The sequence below is a fragment of the Schistocerca piceifrons genome, chromosome 3 (assembly GCF_021461385.2).
Source record: "Schistocerca piceifrons isolate TAMUIC-IGC-003096 chromosome 3, iqSchPice1.1, whole genome shotgun sequence".
Lineage (NCBI taxonomy): Eukaryota > Metazoa > Arthropoda > Insecta > Orthoptera > Acrididae > Schistocerca > Schistocerca piceifrons.
Window position 1 is genome coordinate 458,193,181 of NC_060140.1, and position 23,410 is coordinate 458,216,590.

The 23,410-nt window shown below is 41.4% G+C and overlaps 1 protein-coding gene across 3 annotated transcripts in view; it reads left to right on the top strand.

Moving 5' to 3' along the window:
* Nucleotides 1–12,636: 12,636 nt before the first annotated feature.
* Nucleotides 12,637–23,410, top strand: part of LOC124789342 (acetylcholinesterase-like) — a 137,105-nt gene continuing 126,331 nt past the window's right edge. For all 3 annotated transcript variants that reach the window (XM_047256663.1, XM_047256664.1, XM_047256666.1), the window contains exon 1: nucleotides 12,637–12,757. In XM_047256663.1, coding sequence (XP_047112619.1) covers nucleotides 12,698–12,757 — 60 coding nt within the window. In that variant the 5' untranslated portion in view covers nucleotides 12,637–12,697. The remainder of the gene's footprint in view (nucleotides 12,758–23,410) is intronic.

Genomic DNA, 23,410 nt, shown 5'->3' on the forward strand with positions numbered 1-23,410 from the left:
GTGAGTACTAAATATAGCACATTTATGAAATAAAGGGAACAATATAAGACAGCTGTGAAATTCGCTTGGTATAAATATGTATTAAAAACGTTAAATTGGAACAATGCGTATAACTGACAACTTCTCAGGAAAGAACATGTACAAAAATGAAGTGCTATTCGCTTTCAGCTTTCCCTAAATAATTTACAAGATTTCAGTTTTCACTAACAGTTGTAAGCAAAATCATTGCGTTTAATCAAACACAGGAACAAGCTGGCTTTAAAGGTGGATATAGCACAACTCGTCGATTGTAAATCTTGACTGATAATGAAGAACACAGCATATACTATTAATTAACATCGTGATGTAGATTTATAAATGATGAGAAAGATTTTGACTCGATTTCAACTAGATCTATGCTAACAATACTTAAGGAACAAAGCATTGACGCAACTTATATTAACCCACTCAAGAAATTTCACTGACAACTTAAAAACATTAGATCGCTGAACACCATAAAAGTTGATACTACCTGGTGACGTTGCACGCATTTGACGTGGTAAGAAAAGTATGAAAGCAGAGCAGAGAAAAATGAGGAATCATTGTACGGGTCGCAAATTGGGAAATCACTGACTTAAGCGACTTTGATAAAGGGTAGGTTATGATGGTCAGGCACATAGAAAAGAGTATGTCGGAAAAGACTGAGCATCTCTCTAAAGTGGTTGAAGGATGCTGAAACTACGTGTTTCGGAGAAAATCGTTAGCGCACATTGTTGAACAACGGGTTCTGCAGCAGATTTCCTATGTACCCTCAACTACACTGTCAATTACGACTGCAATGGGCACGGGATCATCGATATTGGATTGCTGATTAATAAAATTCCCTAGTGGGATTAATCGTGTACAGATGTGCCGCCATCTAGGGGATCTGTTGCTCTAAACCTGCACTGCACCACTGACCTAGGTCGGTGGAGGAAATATTATGCGATGGATGACATTAATCTGGTCTTCCCTGGGACCTGTGGTAATAATAGAAGGCACCAGGGCGTGTGTGGATTATATGAACATTATTGTGGAGCACTTGCTTCCCGTCATGCTTCGTATTGTTGCGACTTCTGCACCACTTGTTAGCAGCAGACATTAGCAGCAGACACAGTGGCTGCGCCAAAGACTGAAACGGCGTGGATGGTTCAAATGGCTCTGAGCACTATGGGACTCAACTTCTGAGGTCATTAGTCCCCTAGAACTTAGAACTAGTTAAACCTAACTAACCTAAGGACATCACAAACATCCATGCCCGAGGCAGGATTCGAACCTGCGACCGTAGCGGTCTCGCGGTTCCAGACTGCAGCGCCTAGAACCACACGGCCACTTCGGCCGGCGAAACGGGGTGGAGTTTTACAATTATTTATTGAACTTTCTTTACAATTTCTCCCTCGTCGTCGCTGCCCAGCCCTGCGGATTCCTCCACCTGGCTGCTGCTGTGTAGATCCTCCGACAATGCGCGCCACGCGCTCCGCTGATCGCACTCGGGAGCCTCAGGCCACCAGTGCTCAGCTGAATCCAGGATGCCCTGTGGTTGAGATGAACTCGTCGCCACCTGGCGCCCCAGTTAGGCACGCCCACGGAGCCTCATCGCCGTGAGGTCAGCTGCCGACGACTGCTGCACCGGCGGCTGGGAAGCCGTCAGTCGCGATGTCCGCGAGGTCCCGTCATGGACGGACCACGCGCCATGGCGCTGCGTTGCCGTGAAGTCCGGACGTCAGTCCCCAGCGGCGCCTGTGCCCAAGACCGCGCTGCGGCCGGTCCTGCTGGAAGTTCTCGCTGTAGTTAGTCAGCCATGGTGCCGACCGAACTCGGGTTGACCTTCAGAGCTGAAGTTGACATCTGGTGGTGAACGGATGACTCCTGCGAGCTGGAACAGACTTCCAGAATCGTCACCTACGAAGATTGAACATTCAGACACGTACCACGTACGTCCTCAGATCCGAACTGCTTCCTAATGGCTTCTGTCTGTTGCTGCCTGCACTCCACTATATAAATCCGGCAGGAGGACGTTTTTTACCCTCGGTGGTAGCTTTTTGCTATTACTCCCGCAGTATATTGCAGCGTAGCTTAGCGTGCTGGACTCACTTCCCCTTACTCAGCACTCTCCAGGCTTCGCTCGGCGCCCGGTCTGTGTACGTCCTTGCGTCAGACTGTTGGTAGACTGCTGCTGTCAGCAAGGCTATCTGTGCGTGCTTATTTCGCAACGCCTCGATCGCCGGCGTGCCTCTGTTTCGCCATTCTCCACTGCGTGAAGGAACACTTACTACATGTGGCCGCAACAGTATGTTCCACGGCGTTTGATGGCGTTTTCCAGCAGTATAACTGTCAGTGTCATAAGACCAGAATCGTGCTACTATGTTTTGAAAGCATGGTAGCGAAATGAAGCTGATGTTCTGGCCACCAAATTCGCCTGATCTGGAACATTGTTGGCTACCAGGTTGTGCCCGCTCGTCACCTGCCAATAATTCGCGATAACTGCTAGACATGTGTGGGTAAACGTCGACAAATAATAAAACAATTTAGCAGAGCAAGTTTTCAGTTAGGCTTCAAAGTCAATTGTAACAAGTGTATAACAATCTGTAATGAACACATTGATGAATAAATTATATCGATAAACGATGGTGTTACAGCGCTAGGTAGTAAGCTTTCATATCTAGAGCAGCTGAAGGAAACGACTGAATGGACAGCAAGAGAAATAAACTCGACTCAGTGATTTAGTTTCCAAAACTAAAATGTCGTGTTCCTGAAATTGTAATTTTGAAGTCTGTGTCTATTATCAGATTTGATTTGTGGCAGCGATGCATTGACTTTGAGTGCCAGAAAGATTCAAAAATTGAGGCTATCTCATAGAGAAACAGCAATATTCATGCTGGGAACTAGTTGGGAGTCCAGAAAACAAATAAATTGGTGAACGAACCCAGCACTGTGGAAAACATAATTATGTAATGAAGATTAAATGATGGTGAGGTTATGTGGGTAGTCGAATAGATAATCAATGGATCAAGGATGTACCTTTCAGGGCTCCAAGAGATAAAAAGACACTGTGAAAACAACGTGATGGGGGACGAGTGGTTGACTTTAGAAAATATGGATAGGTACAGGAGAAGACAGTAATATGGAGAAGTCTCAGAGAGGCCTTTATCCAACATAGGATGTCGAATAACTGATGAGATATACAATTACACTCCTGGAAATGGAAAAAAGAACACATTGACACCGGTGTGTCAGACCCACCATACTTGCTCCGGACACTGCGAGAGGGCTGTACAAGCAATGATCACACGCACGGCACAGCCGACACACCAGGAACCGCGGTGTTGGCCGTCGAATGGCGCTAGCTGCGCAGCATTTGTGCACCGCCGCCGTCAGTGTCAGCCAGTTTGCCGTGGCATACGGAGCTCCATCGCAGTCTTTAACACTGGTAGCATGCCGCGACAGTGTGGACGTGAACCGTATGTGCAGTTGACGGACTTTGAGCGAGGGCGTATAGTGGGCAAGCGGGAGGCCGGGTGGACGTACCGCCGAATTGCTCAACACGTGGGGCGTGAGGTCCCCACAGTACATCGATGTTGTCACCAGTGGTCGGCGGAAGGTGCACGTGCCCGTCGACCTGGGACCGGACCGCAGCTACGCACGGATGCACGCCAAGACCATAGGATCCTACGCAGTGCCGTAGGGGACCGCACCGCCACTTCCCAGCAAATTAGGGACACTGTTGCTCCTGGGGTATCGGCGAGGACCATTCGCAACCGTCTCCATGAAGCTGGGCTACGGTCCCGCACACCGTTAGGCCGTCTTCCGCTCACGCCCCAACATCGTGCAGCCCGCCTCCAGTGGTGTCGCGACAGGCGTGAGTGGAGGGACGAATGGAGACGTGTCGTCTTCAGCGATGAGAGTCGCTTCTGCCTTGGTGCCAATGATGGTCGTATGCGTGTTTGGCGCCGTGCAGGTGAGCGCCACAATCAGGACTGCATACGACCGAGGCACACAGGGCCAACACCCGGCATCATGGTGTGGGGAGCGATCTCCTACACTGGCCGTACACCACTGGTGATCGTCGAGGGGACACTGAATAGTGCACGGTACATCCAAACCGTCATCGAACCCATCGTTCTACCATTCCTAGACCGGCAAGGGAACTTGCTGTTCCAACAGGACAATGCACGTCCGCATGTATCCCGTGCCACCCAACGTGCTCTAGAAGGTGTAAGTCAACTACCCTGGCCAGCAAGATCTCCGGATCTGTCCCCCATTGAGCATGTTTGGGACTGGATGAAGCGTCGTCTCACGCGGTCTGCACGTCCAGCACGAACGCTGGTCCAACTGAGGCGCCAGGTGGAAATGGCATGGCAAGCCGTTCCACAGGACTACATCCAGCATCTCTACGATCGTCTCCATGGGAGAATAGCAGCCTGCATTGCTGCGAAAGGTGGATATACACTGTACTAGTGCCGACATTGTGCATGCTCTGTTGCCTGTGTCTATGTGCCTGTGGTTCTGTCAGTGTGATCATGTGATGTATCTGACCCCAGGAATGTGTCAATAAAGTTTCCCCTTCCTGGGACAATGAATTCACGGTGTTCTTATTTCAATTTCCAGGAGTGTATAATCACCATTCACAATACCCAGTTACAATTTTGATACTGTGCTAACAAATACTCATATACCCGTAATTTAAGTAGATTCTCTGTATTTTACTATGTCTACTTGATACAATTTCGAAGTCTTGAAAGCCACGTGACTTACCTGCAGTTAATAGTTACTGATTTTTTTATTCCCTTTAAATTATAACTGTGACTCATTCACAAGAAGAGGCTTATGTTCCTAATATGCAAGTCACTAACATTACACATATTTGGTCATTATACGTCAGGGCTTCTGCATTAAATACGATTGTTAACATCATTGCTTAGTTTTTCTTTTTACTTTAACAAAGGCATCAGTTGTAAAATTCCTCTTCGCCTATCTGTTTATTGTCTAGTTTCCTTCTAACCATGGATATCATCACAGTTATTGCAAATTTTCGGTAAGCGTGGTTATTAACATGCCAGTTCAGCATTTACAGAAGAACAGTAGTGATTATATAATTTTTTTTAAAAGTGCTATCATCAGTATGGTACCCACAAAATGTACTTCGAGCTGCAACTGAAGAAAAATTATGCAGCTGTGTGACAGTTTTAATTATGAAACGAATTTAAGCAAATTTTTTACGTTATTTCTATCATAATCCATGAAGGGATCCCCAACTATAGAAAATTTAACGATTGATGAGTGCTTTCTGGAACAGAAAGATTTATAAAATAAGAATAAATGGGTATGTTTTATCAGAGGTACAGTGTAAATAGGTGTGTTTTATGGTAGTGCCAAAGATCAGTTTTTAAGAAAACTACAAAAATTTCTGACCTGTTTTGACCTCTTCGTTCACACTATCTTTCCATGACCTTGAATTACGAAATTACATTAGAACTATGAAAGACATTTTGAATATACCATAGACATTGTGAAGTTTCCCAATCAAACCAGCCGTTTATCTTCAGTCATTTATATCCCTGTTGGGGACTCGTATTGAGTCCCTCAATTATAAGCTAGTAGCGAGTTGAAGCACCAACAAATGTTTCTGTTTAACCCTCGTAGCGCTGAGAACAACCCAGGTATCATTAGCCTCGGATGGACACCAGGTAAGAGTGCACCTGCCACCCTGCAGGTGAACACTTTTCAGGCAAATCGGCTCTTGAGCGAAGTCCTTGTGGCAAACTATTTACATCGGATGGCAGGTAAGAGGACAACTGTCGCCTCGTAGCGTAAGTTAGTGTTGTGAGATGGTCCATCTCACGTGAACATCTTTCAAGCACATCTAAACTTGAGCCAAGTCGACATGGCAAACTATTTATATAGTCTAATTATTTATGGGAAAATTATTGGAAAACTAAGTAAGCACGAAAGGAAAACTCTTTATACTTACCTGTTCAGGTACTGTAAGTTGTAGAGTGAATCGTATGCAGTTTATAAAACACGTAAATGACGAAGTGTTTTCCAAGAGAGGAAGACGGTGGCCGAACTTGTACGAACTTTCGTAACTGTGACTATTATTCAATGTGGAGTCAGTCGGCATGTATACACTGGTACAGTAAGATCTCTTTAATAACATATATTAACAAAGTATAAGCATTTTTCTGAAACTGTGAGCTTTTATGTACAAATATGTGAGCAAAGAATTTTGGTTGCAGAATAAGTGACGATTAATTATTGTAATAGCCGCTGTGTTTTATTTTAAGTGAAACCTTGTAACGATAACGTTACCTAATCCTAAATGGACGAATATTAAAATGCACTACGCACTGCAGCTACACAGGAGATGAAATAAGGTAGTCGAAGCTAGGGAAGGCCTAGGGAACAATGCCGTACAGCTGTCTCATAAATAGGGAGCGATGTCATGTTACTCAAGCGAACGGATGCACCATGAGTACAACGAAAAAATAGGAGCGTTTGGTGGTGCTTTAACTCATTTGCTAAACAGTCATGATTTTTGTGATTCGTAGTAGTACCTTGGGCGTACGCCATATTTAGCGTTTGAATATTAGTATTTAGAATTGTGAACAAGTATTATGCTCTTGAACGAGCCAATAATTACAATTAAAACAGCGAAGTACACATTTTAAAATTCTCAGCCGATGAATATAAATCGGTAGCTATGAACTGCATATCGGTGATCAAGAGAATTTCACTTCAAGCATGCGGTCTGTGTAACTAGTTTCTTTTCTAACGTTTATTGATGTCAACAGATAGTTGAGAGTATGTGGAAATTTATGTCTGGTTCACAGCATAAGTTTTGTCAATGAGCATAAAGAAAATGTTCAACATTTCTTACGTTTCCCAGTTGCATTCTTACGACGAAGGCGATATATTGTTGTAAATGCGTACAATAGATTTGAAAACTGTGGCAACAGTAACTGCGCCTGTAAGTAACTCGGAAAAAGTGCTGTACCTTTCCAACTTTCAAATTGTTCTCCGCATCTTTCCAAAGTGACGTGAGTTAGCAAGTTGATTAATTCTTGTTTGCTTTAAGGCCAATGATGTCTTTTGATATTATCCTGGAAATCTACAAATAGAACGGGGTAACTCCATTGTCTGGGCAATTGTCAACATTTAAATACAGCTGTATTATCCTGCGAAATCTACGAATAGAACAGGGTAATTCCATTGTCTGGACAATTGTCAACATTTAGATACAGCTACAAAATGGAAAATGATAAGGAGAAAAGATTACCGTTCAAGAGAAATCTCTAACTGAATGATATACTTTAAGTAGGGAAACTAAAAAGAGTTGTGCATCACAGTTACTACAGATAGAATTTTTTTTTTCTGTTCGTTCTAGTTTAAGCTTATAGCAACCAGAGTACATCTTGTGAGTTGCGTTGGAGAGAATATCCCGTTCCTGTAATAATGTATGATTTATCTGGTGTATGCTTCTGTACCAAGCTTGCTTGTTTTGTAAACTGTCTGTAGCTCACGTACTCTCGAAGTACACTGCTTTTCCCCTGCCTCGCTCTCATATTTTGAAGTCTGTCTTGTTATTCATTTCATTGACGAGTTGCCTATATGTACACACAGCTGTTTCCGTTCTTACTAACCTGTTGATACCACTGTTCCTCTTCCCCCTCCCTCCCCCCCTTTAATACTAGGGAGCACGTAGATACGCCGCCTCCGTACATATGGTGTTGATGTAGAATTCAAAACAAATGTTTCCTTATTATCATAGCAGCAACATCTGTTGTCACTATAACCTTGTCAGATGGCTGTGTATTCTTCAAGAACTGTGCAGTGTGATATGCTTGTTACACCACTTACTGTCAGCAGCAAATGTTAATAGTGTGATTACTCTTTTCCATGTGACATATAAGTTGAATAATAGTCTTTGCTACTTTGTCATTTTGTAGTGTTGAGTGGGAAGTGTTAGCAGATGAATGGCCAGTTGTTACGTCGGAGATTTTTCAATGTAATTATTGGTTCAATATGAATGCAATGTATATCATTTTCTCGGATTTTATGATTATGAACCATCTTGCAAAGTTCTTATTTTTGTATACTTGTGTGAATATTTAAATTGTTTTCGTATTTGTTTTTCTATTCAATGTTCTTTTGAATTTTAAGTGGATCAGGTTTTAGCCAAATATTGTTTGTAGCGTTGAAAGTCACCTTATGCTGCTGTAACCATTAGCAGAAATAAGTGTTACATTATTAATACTTAAGGCCTTTTGTACAATTACCCTGAAAAGCTCTAAACATAAATGTGAAACTGTGTTGATAAATATTCTGCCTGCCTATGCATCAGATATTAAGACATTTTATCAATAGCCCATATGCCTATGACTTGAGTGACGGAATGACGAAGGAGCTCTATTTGTGATATTTACGTGTGTTGTCAAGTTTGCTTCTTATTGTTTCCAAAAGCGTATTACTCAAATAGTATTTCAGCGCTTTCTTTCATTGCAGGCGAGCTGTTCATAGAATTCACAGATATTTGTGAATAATTTGGTTGTTGTCATAGTTTAGCTACACTCCAGCAACACTTCAAAACTGTTATTTACAAATGAGTGGTATTACATTCCATATTTTGTATATGGTTATTAAACCAAATTTTACCGACAGATTTTTCAAATACACACTTAAATATCATAACTATATTGTCTTGTGCTTGTTCGCAGTTTCTAATTGATTCTTCACATATACTTAAAAGTACAACATGTAAATTTTGTATTTTCGGTTACTCTGATAATATAAATTTAATAATAATACTAAATCTTTGGGACAATGATGCTCAATATTTCACGCACAATGCAATACATTTGAAAAAATGACAGCCTTCATTCTTTTTTAATGTAAGAAAACGTAATTCTCAGTAATTTCAATTACATGAGATGGATTATTACTGCGATATTTAGCGCCTAACATTAGTTAAGTGTCTGGGGTGCGATTTCGTATGACAGCAGGAGTACTCTCGTAATTTTCCCGTTCTCCCTAACAGCAAGTTTGCACGTTGCTCTCTACGCGTCCTGCCATTCACGAACAGCATTCCAGGGGTGTTTTCCAACGGTGTAACGCTCGCCCATACACCGCTATTGTAACCAGTGTCATCCACAACCAGCATTAATCGTCTCTGTGTTGGCTGACCACGTGCAACAGGCATGGAACTCCACCACATCAACTGACATCCGCCACCTGTACAACACAAGGTATGCAGGTTTGCATGCTTGCATTCAACATTCTTCGGGTACACCGCTTGTTAAGGTAACAGCTTTTCACATTGTAATGGCTTATCTCTCGGTTGCATTACCTTGTGATCTTGTGATGTTAATCACTTAAATACGTTACCTAAACAAATGTATTACCGGAATTTCATTACTCTACATTAATTAATTTTTGGTCCTGCGACTTTTTCTTCCGTCATTGTATGTATGGATGTATATAGTGTATTTCCTACATGACTGAAGATAGAGACCTGGAGCAAATTTTAACTTACGCATCGAAACTCAGAAGTTACCGTGGAGTCTGTTGTAAGTTTCCCGTTCATGTGGTTACCAGTCTGGGTCTCCCAGGTGCAGCTAGATCGCTAACCCATTCGTTATCCATTGTCGTCGAGTCCATATAGCGATAACTCAGCAAAATAAAGCGTTTTGCGTTGTCCTTATCAACAGTTTGAATTCAGTTGCAGGTTCGTGGCGTAATCTTAGTCGAGAGTCTGGCACGGCACCACCTGCAGGTCAAAGCACTTGGCGATGGCGTCAGCATTTTCAGGGCACTAATTGTTAAGATATGGGGCAATCCACAGGTTATCACCGTTTGGTCGATCAATATGTAGAGCGAATTTCTTAGTATTTTGCATGTATTCTACAATACTCGTCATGCCAGCAGATGGAGGTGAGAAACGAGCAGACTTTTGTGAATTCATTCTGTGCGTGTAGATTGAAGACTATTATTTCCTGCCAGTTTAGTGTTCAGTATGAGGTTAGATTCCATTTCAGTGCAAAAGTGAACCGACATTTCGTAACTGTATGGAGAACACAGCAGCCGCATACTGCAGTTGAGCGCATGTGAGAATCTTGAAAACTTCATGTCTGATTCGCAGTTTCCCAATTAAAAAATTGCACCACGTTGTTTTTTGCGAAGAAGATTCTTACAGAACTCATATACCTGTGTATGTTGAAGATCTGACTTTTTGTGAAAATATGGGATATATGAAAGATCGTATGGCATTGATGGCCGAGAGTTCCAATATGGGAGAAGTTCGGCCGCCGGGTTGCAAGTCTTTTCAGTTGACGACACGTATGTCGATAAGGTGAAATGGTGATGACAACGTCCAGTTCCCTAAATAAGAAAATCTCCGAGCGGGTCGGGAATCGAATCAGGGCCCACTGTATGACATTAAGACGCGCTGAACACTCTGCTAAGTGAGCGGACATATGTGAAAAATATCATTTTTCGACAAGATGGAGCAACATCGTAATGCCGCATGAATTCAAGAGCATTTATTAACATTGAGGGGTCACAATGACGAATCGTCCGTAAGAGGTGTACAGGTCTCGTATTTCAACATTGCACTAGTGGCCTACAATGTCACCTGATGTCACAGTACGTGAATTTATTTATTTTTTTGTGTTGTGGTGGTGGGGGGAGCTTGAGGAAGACTCCGTGTATGTGCATTCGCTTCCAGCACCTTTTGGTGAAATGCTATACCGCATAGCAAGAGCAGTGAATGCAGTGATACCAAATAGGCTCGCAAAAGTATGGGACGAGAAAATTGAACATTTGCACTAAATAAACGAAACCTTCGATCCTAAACGTAAATGTAGGAAGTACACAAAGATGGTATGTGCATCCATGTACAAGATAAGGGGTTCCTAGCCAAGCAGTGAAGGTCCAATGGATATCGCCTGACTACTGTCTCATCCTCTGCCTTGCGGCGTTATGCTGATGTGGTATGTAGCGGCATGTGGTCAGCACGCCGCTCTCCCGGCCGTTTTGCAGACTTTCCAGACCGTGGAGCCGCTGCCTCTCGGTCAAGTAGCTCCTCATTTGGCGTCACAAGACTTAGTGCACACTGCACCAGTGCTGCCACCAAGGAAAAATACTTTGCAGTACCGAAAATCGAAGCCGGGCCCTCTACATGGCAGCCATCTATGCTGAGCAATTAGCTACTGAGGCAGAAGGAGACACGCCAGTGATATGTTAATGTAAAATAAGATAGTTCTTAGGAAAATAAAATTTTTTGTAGGCGTATGCGTAAATTAAAACTAACCACAAAGCTTCTATCTTCATCAGTTTAGAAGATAAAGTATTTCGACGTTGGGTGGATATTTTAGAAACACTACGTACTACTACGCCTTGAAAGAATAATTCAAATTGATCTATTCTCAGAAAATATCTAGAACAGTGTATCTGCAGTAACTGATGACGATTGATGATGAATGCGGTACACTTAGTCCCACTATCCTCTGACGAGGAATTTCTTCGTAATCAATTTATGGTTGCTTGCTTAGACCATTCTGAAACCGCTGTGGCTCAAAACAATATGAAATAAAACTTCCTGGCAGATTAAAACTGTGTGCCCGACCGTGACTCGAACTCAGGACGGGCACACAGTTTTAATCTGCCAGGAAGTTTCATATCAGCGCACACTCCGCTGCAGAGTGAAAATCTCATTCTGGAATATGAAATAAAATTTGTGAATCTGCCGAGGTACAGGTGGGCGAGCGGTGCTAGGCGCTACAGTCTGGAACAGCGCGACCGCTACGGTCGCAGGTTCGAATCCTGTCTCGGGCATGGATGTGTGTGATGTCCTTAGGTTAGTGAAGTTTAAGTAGTACTAAGTTATAGGGGACTGATGACCTTAGCAGTTAAGTCTCATAGTGCTCAGAGCCATTTGAACCATTTTTTCCGCCGAGGTGGTCCTCTATCCTGCAGGATCCTTAACGATATCAATATTAAGGCTGCTTCATCAAAGATGGACATATTTTTTAAATTAAGGGGTGATAAAATAATTCAGTATTCGACTCCATCCCACTATCACTGTCATTGAAGACAAAGAGAAACTGAACTATTCTAGTAACTGATGCTTCCTCTAGCACACACATAAAATTCGATACTGTAATATTTTCACTGCTCTGGCATATGACGGTTGTTTGCTACCAAATTATCTTTAATTGAATAAGGTCTATCAATAATTGTTATAGTGTTTAACAAATCATGAAAATACTGGAACAACGGTATAATATGCTAGCCAGAAAAGATAATGGAGGAAGAACACTAGTTTTAATTTGCAGTTCATGAGTTGTTCAAAGGTTTCATGTGACAGTAATGTAAATTAAGATTTTTTTTTTGGTAAACTATGTGCTTCTGAGGAAACCGTTGCAAGAGATCACCAACATCTACATAAGAATTTTCAGCTGACATGGATAAACAGGCAAAATTTCTCAAAATAAATGTACCTTGAAAGTATGTAACTGCAGTGCAATCCTCTCATAAAAACAAATGTACCTGCTGCTGCAGCTGAACCAACAAGGAAACATTAACGCCTTGCTCCACTCTGCAACTGGATCAATATGAGATCACCTGTAGTGTAGCCAGGTAGGTGAGGTACTGTTGCTATCCCGGCAGCCTGTGGCTGAGCACCATGATGCTTGGCACCGGCTTCATTACCCTTCTGCTTCTTCACAGCTCGGGTTATGTCAAGGTAATCTTCATATAGTAGGAGTCTTAAATTCTATTTGCAGAAATTCTAATTATTTAAGTCTTTGCGTGTTTTAGGATGCACCAATTACAATTCTTCACAAATACCACTCTTGTAATTTTATAAGATTTTGTTCTTTAACTTCACTGATACTAGACGTGAATCAGCAAAGGGAAAAAAGTATACACGGTTGTAATACTAACGCTGTCCTGCTATAGAGGTTCCAAATCACTAATAAAAGGTAAAGCACGTAACTCAAATTTCAGTCACACAATCTGAACTTTACAACTCCAATACTAATATGTGAAACTGACATGTAGTCAGTGAAGTAAGTGATCGGGCAGCATAATGCATAAAAAGCCATTTTATTTAAGATTACAGCATGTGAAGATCATTGGGTATCTAAGGCTGCGCTACAGAGATCGCTGCCACGAAGGAGATCAGATATCAATTAATAGCCTCAACAAAGTTTATCAGCTACCAAAACTATGGATTTATAAAAAGTTACATTCCTGTTTTTATAATGAAAAAAATGAATAATATTTACGTTTACGGAAATGGAAAGTGTGCTCTGTGAAGCAGCAGTCCGAAACTGTTCAAAGTTCATGGTGATGTTTATCACATAATGGTTATTACAGGATTAAACTTTGATTCAGCTGGAACAGACGCCCACCATCAACATCAGTACGTGATTGTTAGAGGAACGAATAAGCTCTTGTATTTTTTATGACATGGAGGCAATCGTGCTCCGAATGTAGCCTCGAGGAACCTATTACCAAGTCTGACACAAATGATCTGTCAGTTAACGAAGATTGCCAGCTTCATGCTGGTATGAAAGTGTAGTATAGGAGGGTGAGTCAAATGAAAACCTTAAATTTGTAATAAAAAATCGAAATTTCGCGCCGTTATCCTGTAAGTTGGTAAGCGTGCTACAAACTGCGTGCAGAATGGCCTGTAGGTGGCAGCATAGTGCAGATGCACACATACCGTCGCAGTATCAGTATAAAGATGGCCGCACCACTTGCGACTTGCACCAGGGAAGAACAGCGTTCTGTTGTTCGGTTTTTGCGTAGTGAAGGTGTGAAACCTATTAAAATTCATCGATGAATCAAGGTTCAGTACGGTGACGCATGTTTGTTACAGCAGCAAGTCTAGGAATGGAGTAGGAAGTTCGCAAATGGTGTGAGTTCAGTGGAAGATGCTCCTCATCCAGGTAAGGCACAACGAATTGTGACTCCACCGAACATTGCAGCATAGTGAAGAAAAACCGCCGAGTGACACTGAATGACATTGCAGCATGTTTACAGATTATTGTGCATGATGTGCTCTACACAAAGTGTCTGCAAGATGGGTGCCACGGCAGCTGACTCCTGAAATGAGAGAACGACGTATTGATGCTTGTGAAAGAGTTTTTTGACGCTTTCCTTGCAAGAATCGTTACTGGGGACGAAACCTGGGTTCACTTCCACCAACCAGAAACGAAGAGAGCGAACAAGGAATGGCGCCTTTCCTCATCACCAAAACTAAAGAAGTTTCGAACAGAACCATCAGCAGGGAAGGTTATGCTGACGCTCTTTTGGGACGAAAAAGGCGTAATTTTGGAGCAGTACATGCCTAGAGGGACCACTGTCACCAGTGCATCAAACACAGATCTCGTAAAAAAATCCTCTGCGGCCTGCAATCAAATAAAAGCGACGTGGATTGCTGACAGCAGGTGTCCTTTTGCAACATGACAATGCAAGGCCCCACACTGCCCGTACAACAGTTGCAACAATTACAGACCTGCATATTGAGAGTCTTCCTCATCCACGATACTCATCAGACCTTGCCCCAAGTGATTTCCGTATGTCTGGACCACTCAAAGACGCAATGGGAGGAAAGAAGTTCCATTCTTATGAAGAGATACGGCACGTGGTGCATGAGTGGTTGTGCGGACTACCAAAAGAATTTTTTTTTTCTAAAGGAATTCATGCACTTTATAAGCACGGGAGGACTTGCATTGAGCGTGGGGGAGATTATACTGGAAAGTGATACAGCTTGGTACCACTTCTGCACAATAAATAATATTTTTAAAAATATTTAAGGTTTTCATTTGACTCACCCTCGTAATTACAGATTAATAGTTTTCCTTTACCCTGCTTCTTGCGAAATTTCACGTTTCTAGACCAATGGGGAGCACCATAGAGGTTCGATGAATGAGTTTGCGAGCATCAAAATATTTTATATAAATGGTTGTATCTTTTGATTCCATTGACTTAGAAGCTTACGTGTATTACACCGCCAAGAGACTGTAGATCTTAATACGTGACATAAATTCAAACTTGATACGCCTATGGACAGAGGTACAGTCCGATGATAAATCATAAACAATATTTTTTGGTGTGAGATAATTACAAATTAACAGTTTCCTCTTTTTTCCTTTAGTTGTACAGTGAAACCTTGCTTCTTGCCAAATTTCAAGATTCCAGGTCAACGGGAAGTACCCTCTAGGTATTGAGCAGTGAGTTTGCGAACACAAAATATGTGACACAAATAGTCGTATCATTTGACTGCATTAACTAAGAAACTTAAATATTTTACACCGAAAAGGGACCGTAGACATTAGTATTTGGGAAATATTTCAACTTGATATGTCTACCTGTTACTGAGAAAAAGAGTTTTTAACAGTCGGACCGACAGACAGACGGACAACAAAGTCATCCTATAAGGGTTCCGTTTGTGCCGAGTGACGTGCGGAGCCTGCAAAATTAAGTACATTGTTTATTATTTCAACAGTAATCGACATAGCTGTAAATACATTTTTTCTGTTGCGAGACAAACGGTCAACGTGGGCCCACCCACATGTTGCCAAGGTTTTTTTGGTTACGCAGCAGGAGTTTCGCTGGGAAGCCCCTACAGATCCCCCATACAGTCCGAATCCCGATATCTCTACATGCGAATTTCATATTACTCGAGCTCTGAAGAAAGGCATTTGTGGCCGTCGATATGCATCGGACAAAGACGCACCCGGCTCGGTACAATCATGGTTCCTTGGGCAACCGCTAACATTTTTCCATGAAGGCACTGACCGTCTTGCCTCACAGTGGAATGAAAATCTGAACAGATAAGGCGATTACTTCTGAAATAATAAACAGTTTGCTTACTTGTTCCCCATCTGCCTCATCTTTAGGATTCCGTGCCTCTGTCGGTGAAAATGGAACCCTTAGAGGATCACTTTGTTGTCTGTCCCTCAGTCTGTCCCTCTGTGCGCCTGTCGCCTGTTTAGACCCATCTTTCTCAGGAACAGGTACGAAACTTATGTCACATACTAAGCTCTATAGTCCCTTGGCAATGTAAAAAAATTTAAATTTCAGAGTCAGTGCACTCAAAGGATACAGCCATTTATGTCACATATTTCAATACTCGCAAATTCACTCATGAAAATCTTGTGATTAGCCTACAGTCGTGAAAATTGGCAAAAAGCAAGGTTTTACAGTAAAAGTAAAAGAGAAAAATCTGAAAGTAGTTAACTTGTAATTATGTAACACGAAAAACATTCTCAAAAGCCTTGGGGCCCCCAGAACCTCTACCTTGCCAGTAACGACGCCGACAACAGGCAAAAATCTTCGATATTCTCGATTCCTGAGGGCGATGTGCTATCTATAAACATAACTAAGTTCATACGGAACCGTCGCAGCACGAGTGGTACCTGCACTTGGCCAATTTTTTCATTTGACTGTCTCTTAAAATACCTTCCTACACCACGACTCCAGGAGTTAGAGAACTGTGAGCTCCAGAACCACTGCTGCCTGTGACCTTCCACCATGTCGTCTGTAGCTACTTCGGCTTCGTTCAAATCACCACATAAACAAACGAGACCCATCGTTGAGCACCGCAGAATGCTGCTAAGTGTCCCAGCTGACTCTGACCCTAGACCACGTTAGTCTCTGTTCCCTGCGGCATGGTGACACAGGTAAAAAAGACGCGTGGCAACTCGAGATCTCAAACGAGCTTCCTGTATTCTGCTCCAGAAAATTCTTTGTTACGTTCTGCCTGTAATCACTGCCCGAATTTCTGCTGTGTCCTACTTATCACAGTGCTGTCCTACCTCCATCCAGGTACCATGGTTCTGCAGTCACTGTAGTACATCCAACACAGTGCGCGTACTGTCAGTATAATATTTCCATATGGCCCGTTGCAGTGCTTCGACGCATCTCAGTCGTCGAAAGCTGGCAGTAAGCTTCCTGTGCACTTCCTCTAGGCTTTCCGTGCTGTGATATGCACCTAAAAAGTTCCAGTACCGTTAACCGTTTTACACGAGCGACTTCCTTGTCAAAGTTGACCACCCTCAGTGCGTGCGCCTGGCTTCCTGCGTATAAAGGAGCAACCAGCCACAACATGCTTGTGTCTGTGACGTCAGTGACCTATAGACTGTGCAGAGTGTGCTCTAAATATCCGATTATACTGCACACTGCGCATGCGCAGAAACAAGGGACTGTGGCGGCGTCTGCTAATATCGCACGTTAACGTATGCTGGCCTAGCTTAATTCTACTATAGAAATCAAGTTTGTAGTTTCGTGTCGTCTTAATGTTTATTGTGTTGTTTGCTTCATTTTCGTGACAAACTGTGAAGATAGACAAGGTCGTGATATTTTTCCTTCTAGTGTTCTCCCACAATAGAGATGAAATATCTGAAACCAAATTTGTATTTACGTTTTATAAAGAAAAAAATCCACACCATACATAAATAAGAACGTGAACAGATGAATGTGTTTCAATGAAAATCATTGCAATAGTTGAAAAAATCAGACTTATTTACAGAGAAAAATAATTTTCATTCTTATCTGGCACTTACCAATAAAACAAGAGGTAAGGGATAAAATAAAAAGGAGCCATTTACTGCGTTCGAGGTATTGTTCACAAATTTATATATTCTCAAACAAAAAAATAAATGTATATGTTCTAAAATGTTTGGATGACACTTTTCCTGTTCTTTCAGTTCTCAGAAGTGTAAAGAATTTACCACACGGCCTTTGAGAACATCCACTGTGAATTCTAGTCTATTATTATGGCTGGATCCTATATTTTGTTACTATATTTCGAGTTTTTCGTAAAAAGGAGAGTCCCTCATATCCTCAGTTTCACCGTTCGGATGCCAAACTGCACAGCAGACAGCTCTCACAAGACACACAATTTTGGCACTGACGTGGGCGAAAATGACCACTGAACTCAATACAGGAAAAAACGCGCTGCAGTAGACTCACTTGTATCGAGTAGTCAATTGAGACAAGAAAACCGATCTTGTAAAAGGGGCTTTGTACACAAGTGCTCACATCATTTTTCGGCTGTAGAAAGAGATTTTTTTCTTTACTGAAAATACTGGAAGTAAGTTCTCACAAACTTGAGATTTTAATCATTATATCCTGCATACATGGAAACATTGGAGTATCAGTTTGGTGGCGTTAATTGAGCTACACTTGATTTTCCCGTGAGCGTAGTCACCTCTGAAACAAATAAAACTGTCATATTTTTTTAACTGTTATATTAGACCTAGAAACAAGATTCAATGACACAGTTTTTTTTATTTATAAATTTTTATTCTCAATATTCCACATAAACTTGACATTGATTACAGCAAGCCATGTTAGTTGATTTGGTTCCTCGCTTTTGTTTGAAATGCTACCACAGTCAGAAATACACTATCACATCTGTAAGTTATACTGAGTGACATCTGTATAGTTTACGTTTTTTTCAGGACTGATAGATGCTATTCACGTACTTTTCTTTTTATCAAAATCTGTTTACAGTATACTGTGTCCCGAACTTCTAGATATGGTAGTCTGTTCTGGATATGGTACTATCTGAAAATATTCGTTGACTGAAAACTGTCCTAGAAGTCATGCATCTACTTGCGATTTTTCAAATCAAGGCATTGTTATAACTGGGTAGATGTCAAAAGAAATAAATAGAAGAGTACTTTTGTGAAACAAAATACACTTTTCGAAACGGAGTCTTCAATGCATGTGGAACTGAACATTTACAATCAGTATATACGACCAGGTTTAAGAACATACAGCAGTGAGACCGGAATATTAAATGCGAACGGCATTCAAAAACAAGGTAGATGAGCAAAAATGGGGAGACAAATGACGGGACTGGCAAGGAAGAAGAGAAGACAAATTAATGTTTCCGAAAAAACACTGGAGTGGAAGACGTAATTATTATTTCAGTGATAATGAAAGATGCTAAGGGAGAAAGACTTGTCACACAGTACCTCAAGTGTGCTCTTGTTTTATTTGATTAAAATATTTTTTATCCTTACTAACGAACTGCAGATTTCAGCGGTTGACAGATTCTCATGCTCCGTTTACATTTTGTGGTGGAATATTGTAAAGCATCCACTTGTGTCCTGGCTGAGTACCTTTCTAACTTGATTATATGTTCAAATAAGTGACGCAGCCAGGCATCGTTGAGGTCAGCCCTACTTCTTTGTCTAAAATGCTCAAAGGCGTGCATACGTACTTGGAATCCTCGGCCTCACTGAATGCCGTGCTTGGCACTTGTAAGGCTAAAATTTCATTTGCTGTCTCCTCGTCGCCATTTTAACACATGTTTACTCCCAGAAGGAAATAAAAGATATTTGGGAATATTTTTATCTCTAGCGGTTGTTTACATTGGGAAACTTACTGTTTACACACCAGATGTCGATCTAACAGAAGTACAAAAGGGACTACATTACTTTATGCAGAAATAATTTGACACTTGAATTGCAGCACAAAAATCAAAATTTGCTACTGCGTGACGTTATTGTTACATTACCATGAATAACAAACAAATAACAAAATACGAGTTATGGAAGAGAAAATTGATGAAATTCTAATAAAAACTGTCAACGGCTCTGAAAGACCAGTCATTCCGCCTCTCAAATAACTTTGGCGGTTTTGCGTTATTAAGTTCGGCGGAGTATCTTCCTCTGCCTGCATTTGCTAGTATTTTCTATGATCATATTTTCCGTATCAGGCCGGCATATCACACTGGGAACCTGAATCTGTGTTTCTTTACTCTCACCTTAACTACGACAGTAAAATATGTACCTATTCCCACCTGTCCCAAACATGAGCTCTTGTTCATTTTGAGTGCATGTGGGTGTATTAACAGATGCATGCAGCTAGAGAAATTCAGGTGGAAGCTGTAAGTTTAACTAAGTAATAGTAGCCTGAGAAGGCGGCTGAACGTTATTTTCTAAGTCAGCTATTGTCGTAACACTCTCGTGCGACTCTGTGTCACCAAAAGCGACCGCGTGTTCCTAGGCGTGGTGTGGCTGTGTGGTTGGCTGTTTCGCATCCGGCCGTTGGGACGCCATCCTCATTCAGCCTTTGAACGCTTAGGAAAATTTTTTGGTCGAGAAAAGTGGGCGTTTTCTCTGGTGTTGTCTGACTGGAGCAAACTCTAGCTCTAACTAAAAGAAGCAGTTCTGGGGCTGGTCAATGTGCCATCACCAAGTCTGGTCGCTCTCTGTATGCAGGAGCGAGTAAATTCAAGTTTAGAGAGAATTTGCAGGGACTTGGACTAGAGCAGTCGCAACAAGCTGTCGCTGCTCCGTGATCAGACAAGCTGTGATTTTCGGATGTGAGTTAGATCGATTTCGAGTTATGTTCCTCTATAAAGTTAAAATTCCATCGTTAGGAGCAGTGGGGAATTTTAGTAAGTGACGATTTCAGCATCGGTTTTGCATGAATTCGGATGGACCCGTCTTCAGTGTTTTATCGGTTACGAAGAACTTCATTCAACGTATAACCAGTGATTACCTTTGTCCTTGTCATTAAGAGTCATGAGTTGGCTTTGATGGTCAGAAAATAACGGAAATTGATGAATTTTGGGTTTGCATCTTTGTGTGTGAATAAACGCGCGTCCTTTTGCTGATAAATGATAGTACGTCATTATTGTTTGGTCGAATAGAAACATAGTTTAATTTTTTTAAATATTTCTCATGTAAATGTAGCCTCAGGAGTACGCTCCATTTGTGAAATAAATGTTAATAATGCAGCTACTGAGTCCGTTATACTCTCCCTCAAAGTGCACGTGAGCACATGTCCCCAGGGCCCGTAATGTTTAGCGTTCTGTTCCGTGTAAGATAAAGTTACTTAACATGTTAGCAAAGTATGGTTCCTGATTGGTCGTTCTGGGTTTCAGTAATTAAAATTCCGTTCCGCAGTGTTTCCCTTAGGATAGACACTACGGCTACGATTTCAAATAACATCGGCTGCTTGACACTCAAGGGCGGATTAATTGTGTTAATTACGGTGTTTGTGCGAGGTTAGCGATCAGCCACCCAAAGTCCTTGTTATTAGGCGAAGTGCTACACTTTTATCAGAACCAGTGTTAAGTCTGTCACAAGAAGCAAATGAAACAACAATGTACACCTGCCTAGGTTATTTACGTGAATAAATTTCGAAAATTACAAAAATTCATCACAAGGAAGATTTTTTAATTATGCTAGTTCCGACAATCGTTGCTGCGCTATTTTCAGGGTGCCTGTCTAGTGGCCACTCAGCGAGTAGAGGCAGTCTGACGTTCAGTACGTCACGCACACTGACGAGCGTACCATTTCCTATTTGTGGCACTCTTCTACTTGTTTAATATTTCATTTTGGTGTGCGTTCAAGATGTCGAAATAAAAAATAAAAAAAATGAGCGCTGTGATGAATTAACACATAGCTAAACAGTTCAATATCACCGGTTTTCAGGATGACCGATCTGTTGCGAAGTGCAGCATTTATAACGTATCAGTAAAAATGATGAAACGTATCAGCTAAACCGTGTACTGCAACATGTGGAAATTGCAAATCACAAAAGTACAGTGAGACGGTAGTTTATTGGTGAGACACTTCAGATACAAAAATTAAAAATTAGTTTTTGACTCATCAGCGGGTTTCTATCTAGTGGTTGTCCTCTTTTTCCAAGCTTGACCGTTCCATTAGGTGCACTCGATTAGAGCACTTTAAGAAACTTACACTTTCAGCTGCTATATGAAGAAAAATAGCCACAAATTGGACGAATAACAGCTGCTGATCGAGTAAAACGACTGTCAGGCGGAACACTTAACGTTGTAACCTCCCCACAAAAAATAAAAATAATATAATATATAAGAATAATATTCACATTTAGTGTAACCTCAAAACAGAAAAATTCTGAACTTCTCAACAGTAAAAATTATAATTATGTCGTTCACATTCAGTGTAACGTCCCAACAAAAAATAAATTCAGCAACCTGGTAATAATACAATTTAACTAACCTCTCAATTAAATTGTTGCTCACTTATAACTTTTCAATAATTGACTGTGGATTTAACCTGGTAAATTTGGGACGTCAGCAGTGCTGCGTCATGGCCCTGAAAGATCATTCTGAATAAAAAAGAAAAATTCTTACCTCAATGAAGTCGCCGGATAACGCATATATATCTGCTTTTACAATAAACTTTTCTGGCACAGCTCTGTGCAATGCTGGCCGATAGATTTGTCATTTACAAAAGGAACAACTGATTTTACTTTTACAATAATCGGGATGATCATGGATTGGAGAAATTAGTAAATTCTTTAAATTGAAATGAATGGTTGTTAAATGTTACTTTTTGTGAGAAAGATTATTATTAGGACATTTTTAAAACATTTACATGGGACTTGAGATAACAATACTACATATGCGCGAGGCTGCTTTTACCTTATACAATAATGCTCAGGGTCCGGCATCGCTGCACCACGACCGGTCCAGCCAACACGATACACCAGACCAGACTAGACTGCTCGCTAGCAACAACTTACTCCTACAGCTACACAGTTCCTACTGCAGTCAACACTGCTCTCTGGTCTGAGATTCTCTTATACCTTACATATCGCAGGCAGCGCGTGAGCAATACATTGAAATGACATCTGGTCGGACCTCTTACATAACCCTCCACTGGGGGGGGGGGGGGGGGGGCAAAAATTTGGCAGCGATGGTGAGTCAATTGGACTTGCCACTTGCCATGAGCAACAAATTTTTCTAAAATCTATTTAGTTACTAAGTCTACAGTCACAGAGTATATACATTATTGATAAGTGCAGAACATATTAAGTAATGAAATACAGTGCACCCGCACTGAGTACAGAATATATCAAGAAATGACAAAATGTATGTGCAATGAGTACAAAAGATATTAACAAATGACAAAGTGCACCCGCACTGTATAAGTCTTTAGCAATTTTTACATAACATATCATGGAGTTAAATAAAGTGCACACGCAATGAATACAAAATATATTAACAAATTACATAAAGTGCACAGGCACTGTAGAAGTCTTTAGCATTTTTACAACATATCATGGAGTGAAATAAAGTGCACACACACTGAGTACAAAATATATTAACCAGTGACGTAAAGTGCACACGCACTGTAGAATTCTTTAGCATATTTAGAACGACTGATCATATTAACAATTGAAATGAAGTGCACACGCACTGTAAAAGTCTTTAGCATATTTAGGAACTAGGAAAGGAATGGGAAGGATTGCATCATGGTTGTAGCACAGTAGGTTGCACGTAGTTGCACCGAAAGTCCGTATCTTTCTACAGAAGCACAACACCAAGTGAGACAATCTGAAGTTCTCTTCCCTGAAGTATTTATCAGTCTAGCCAGGA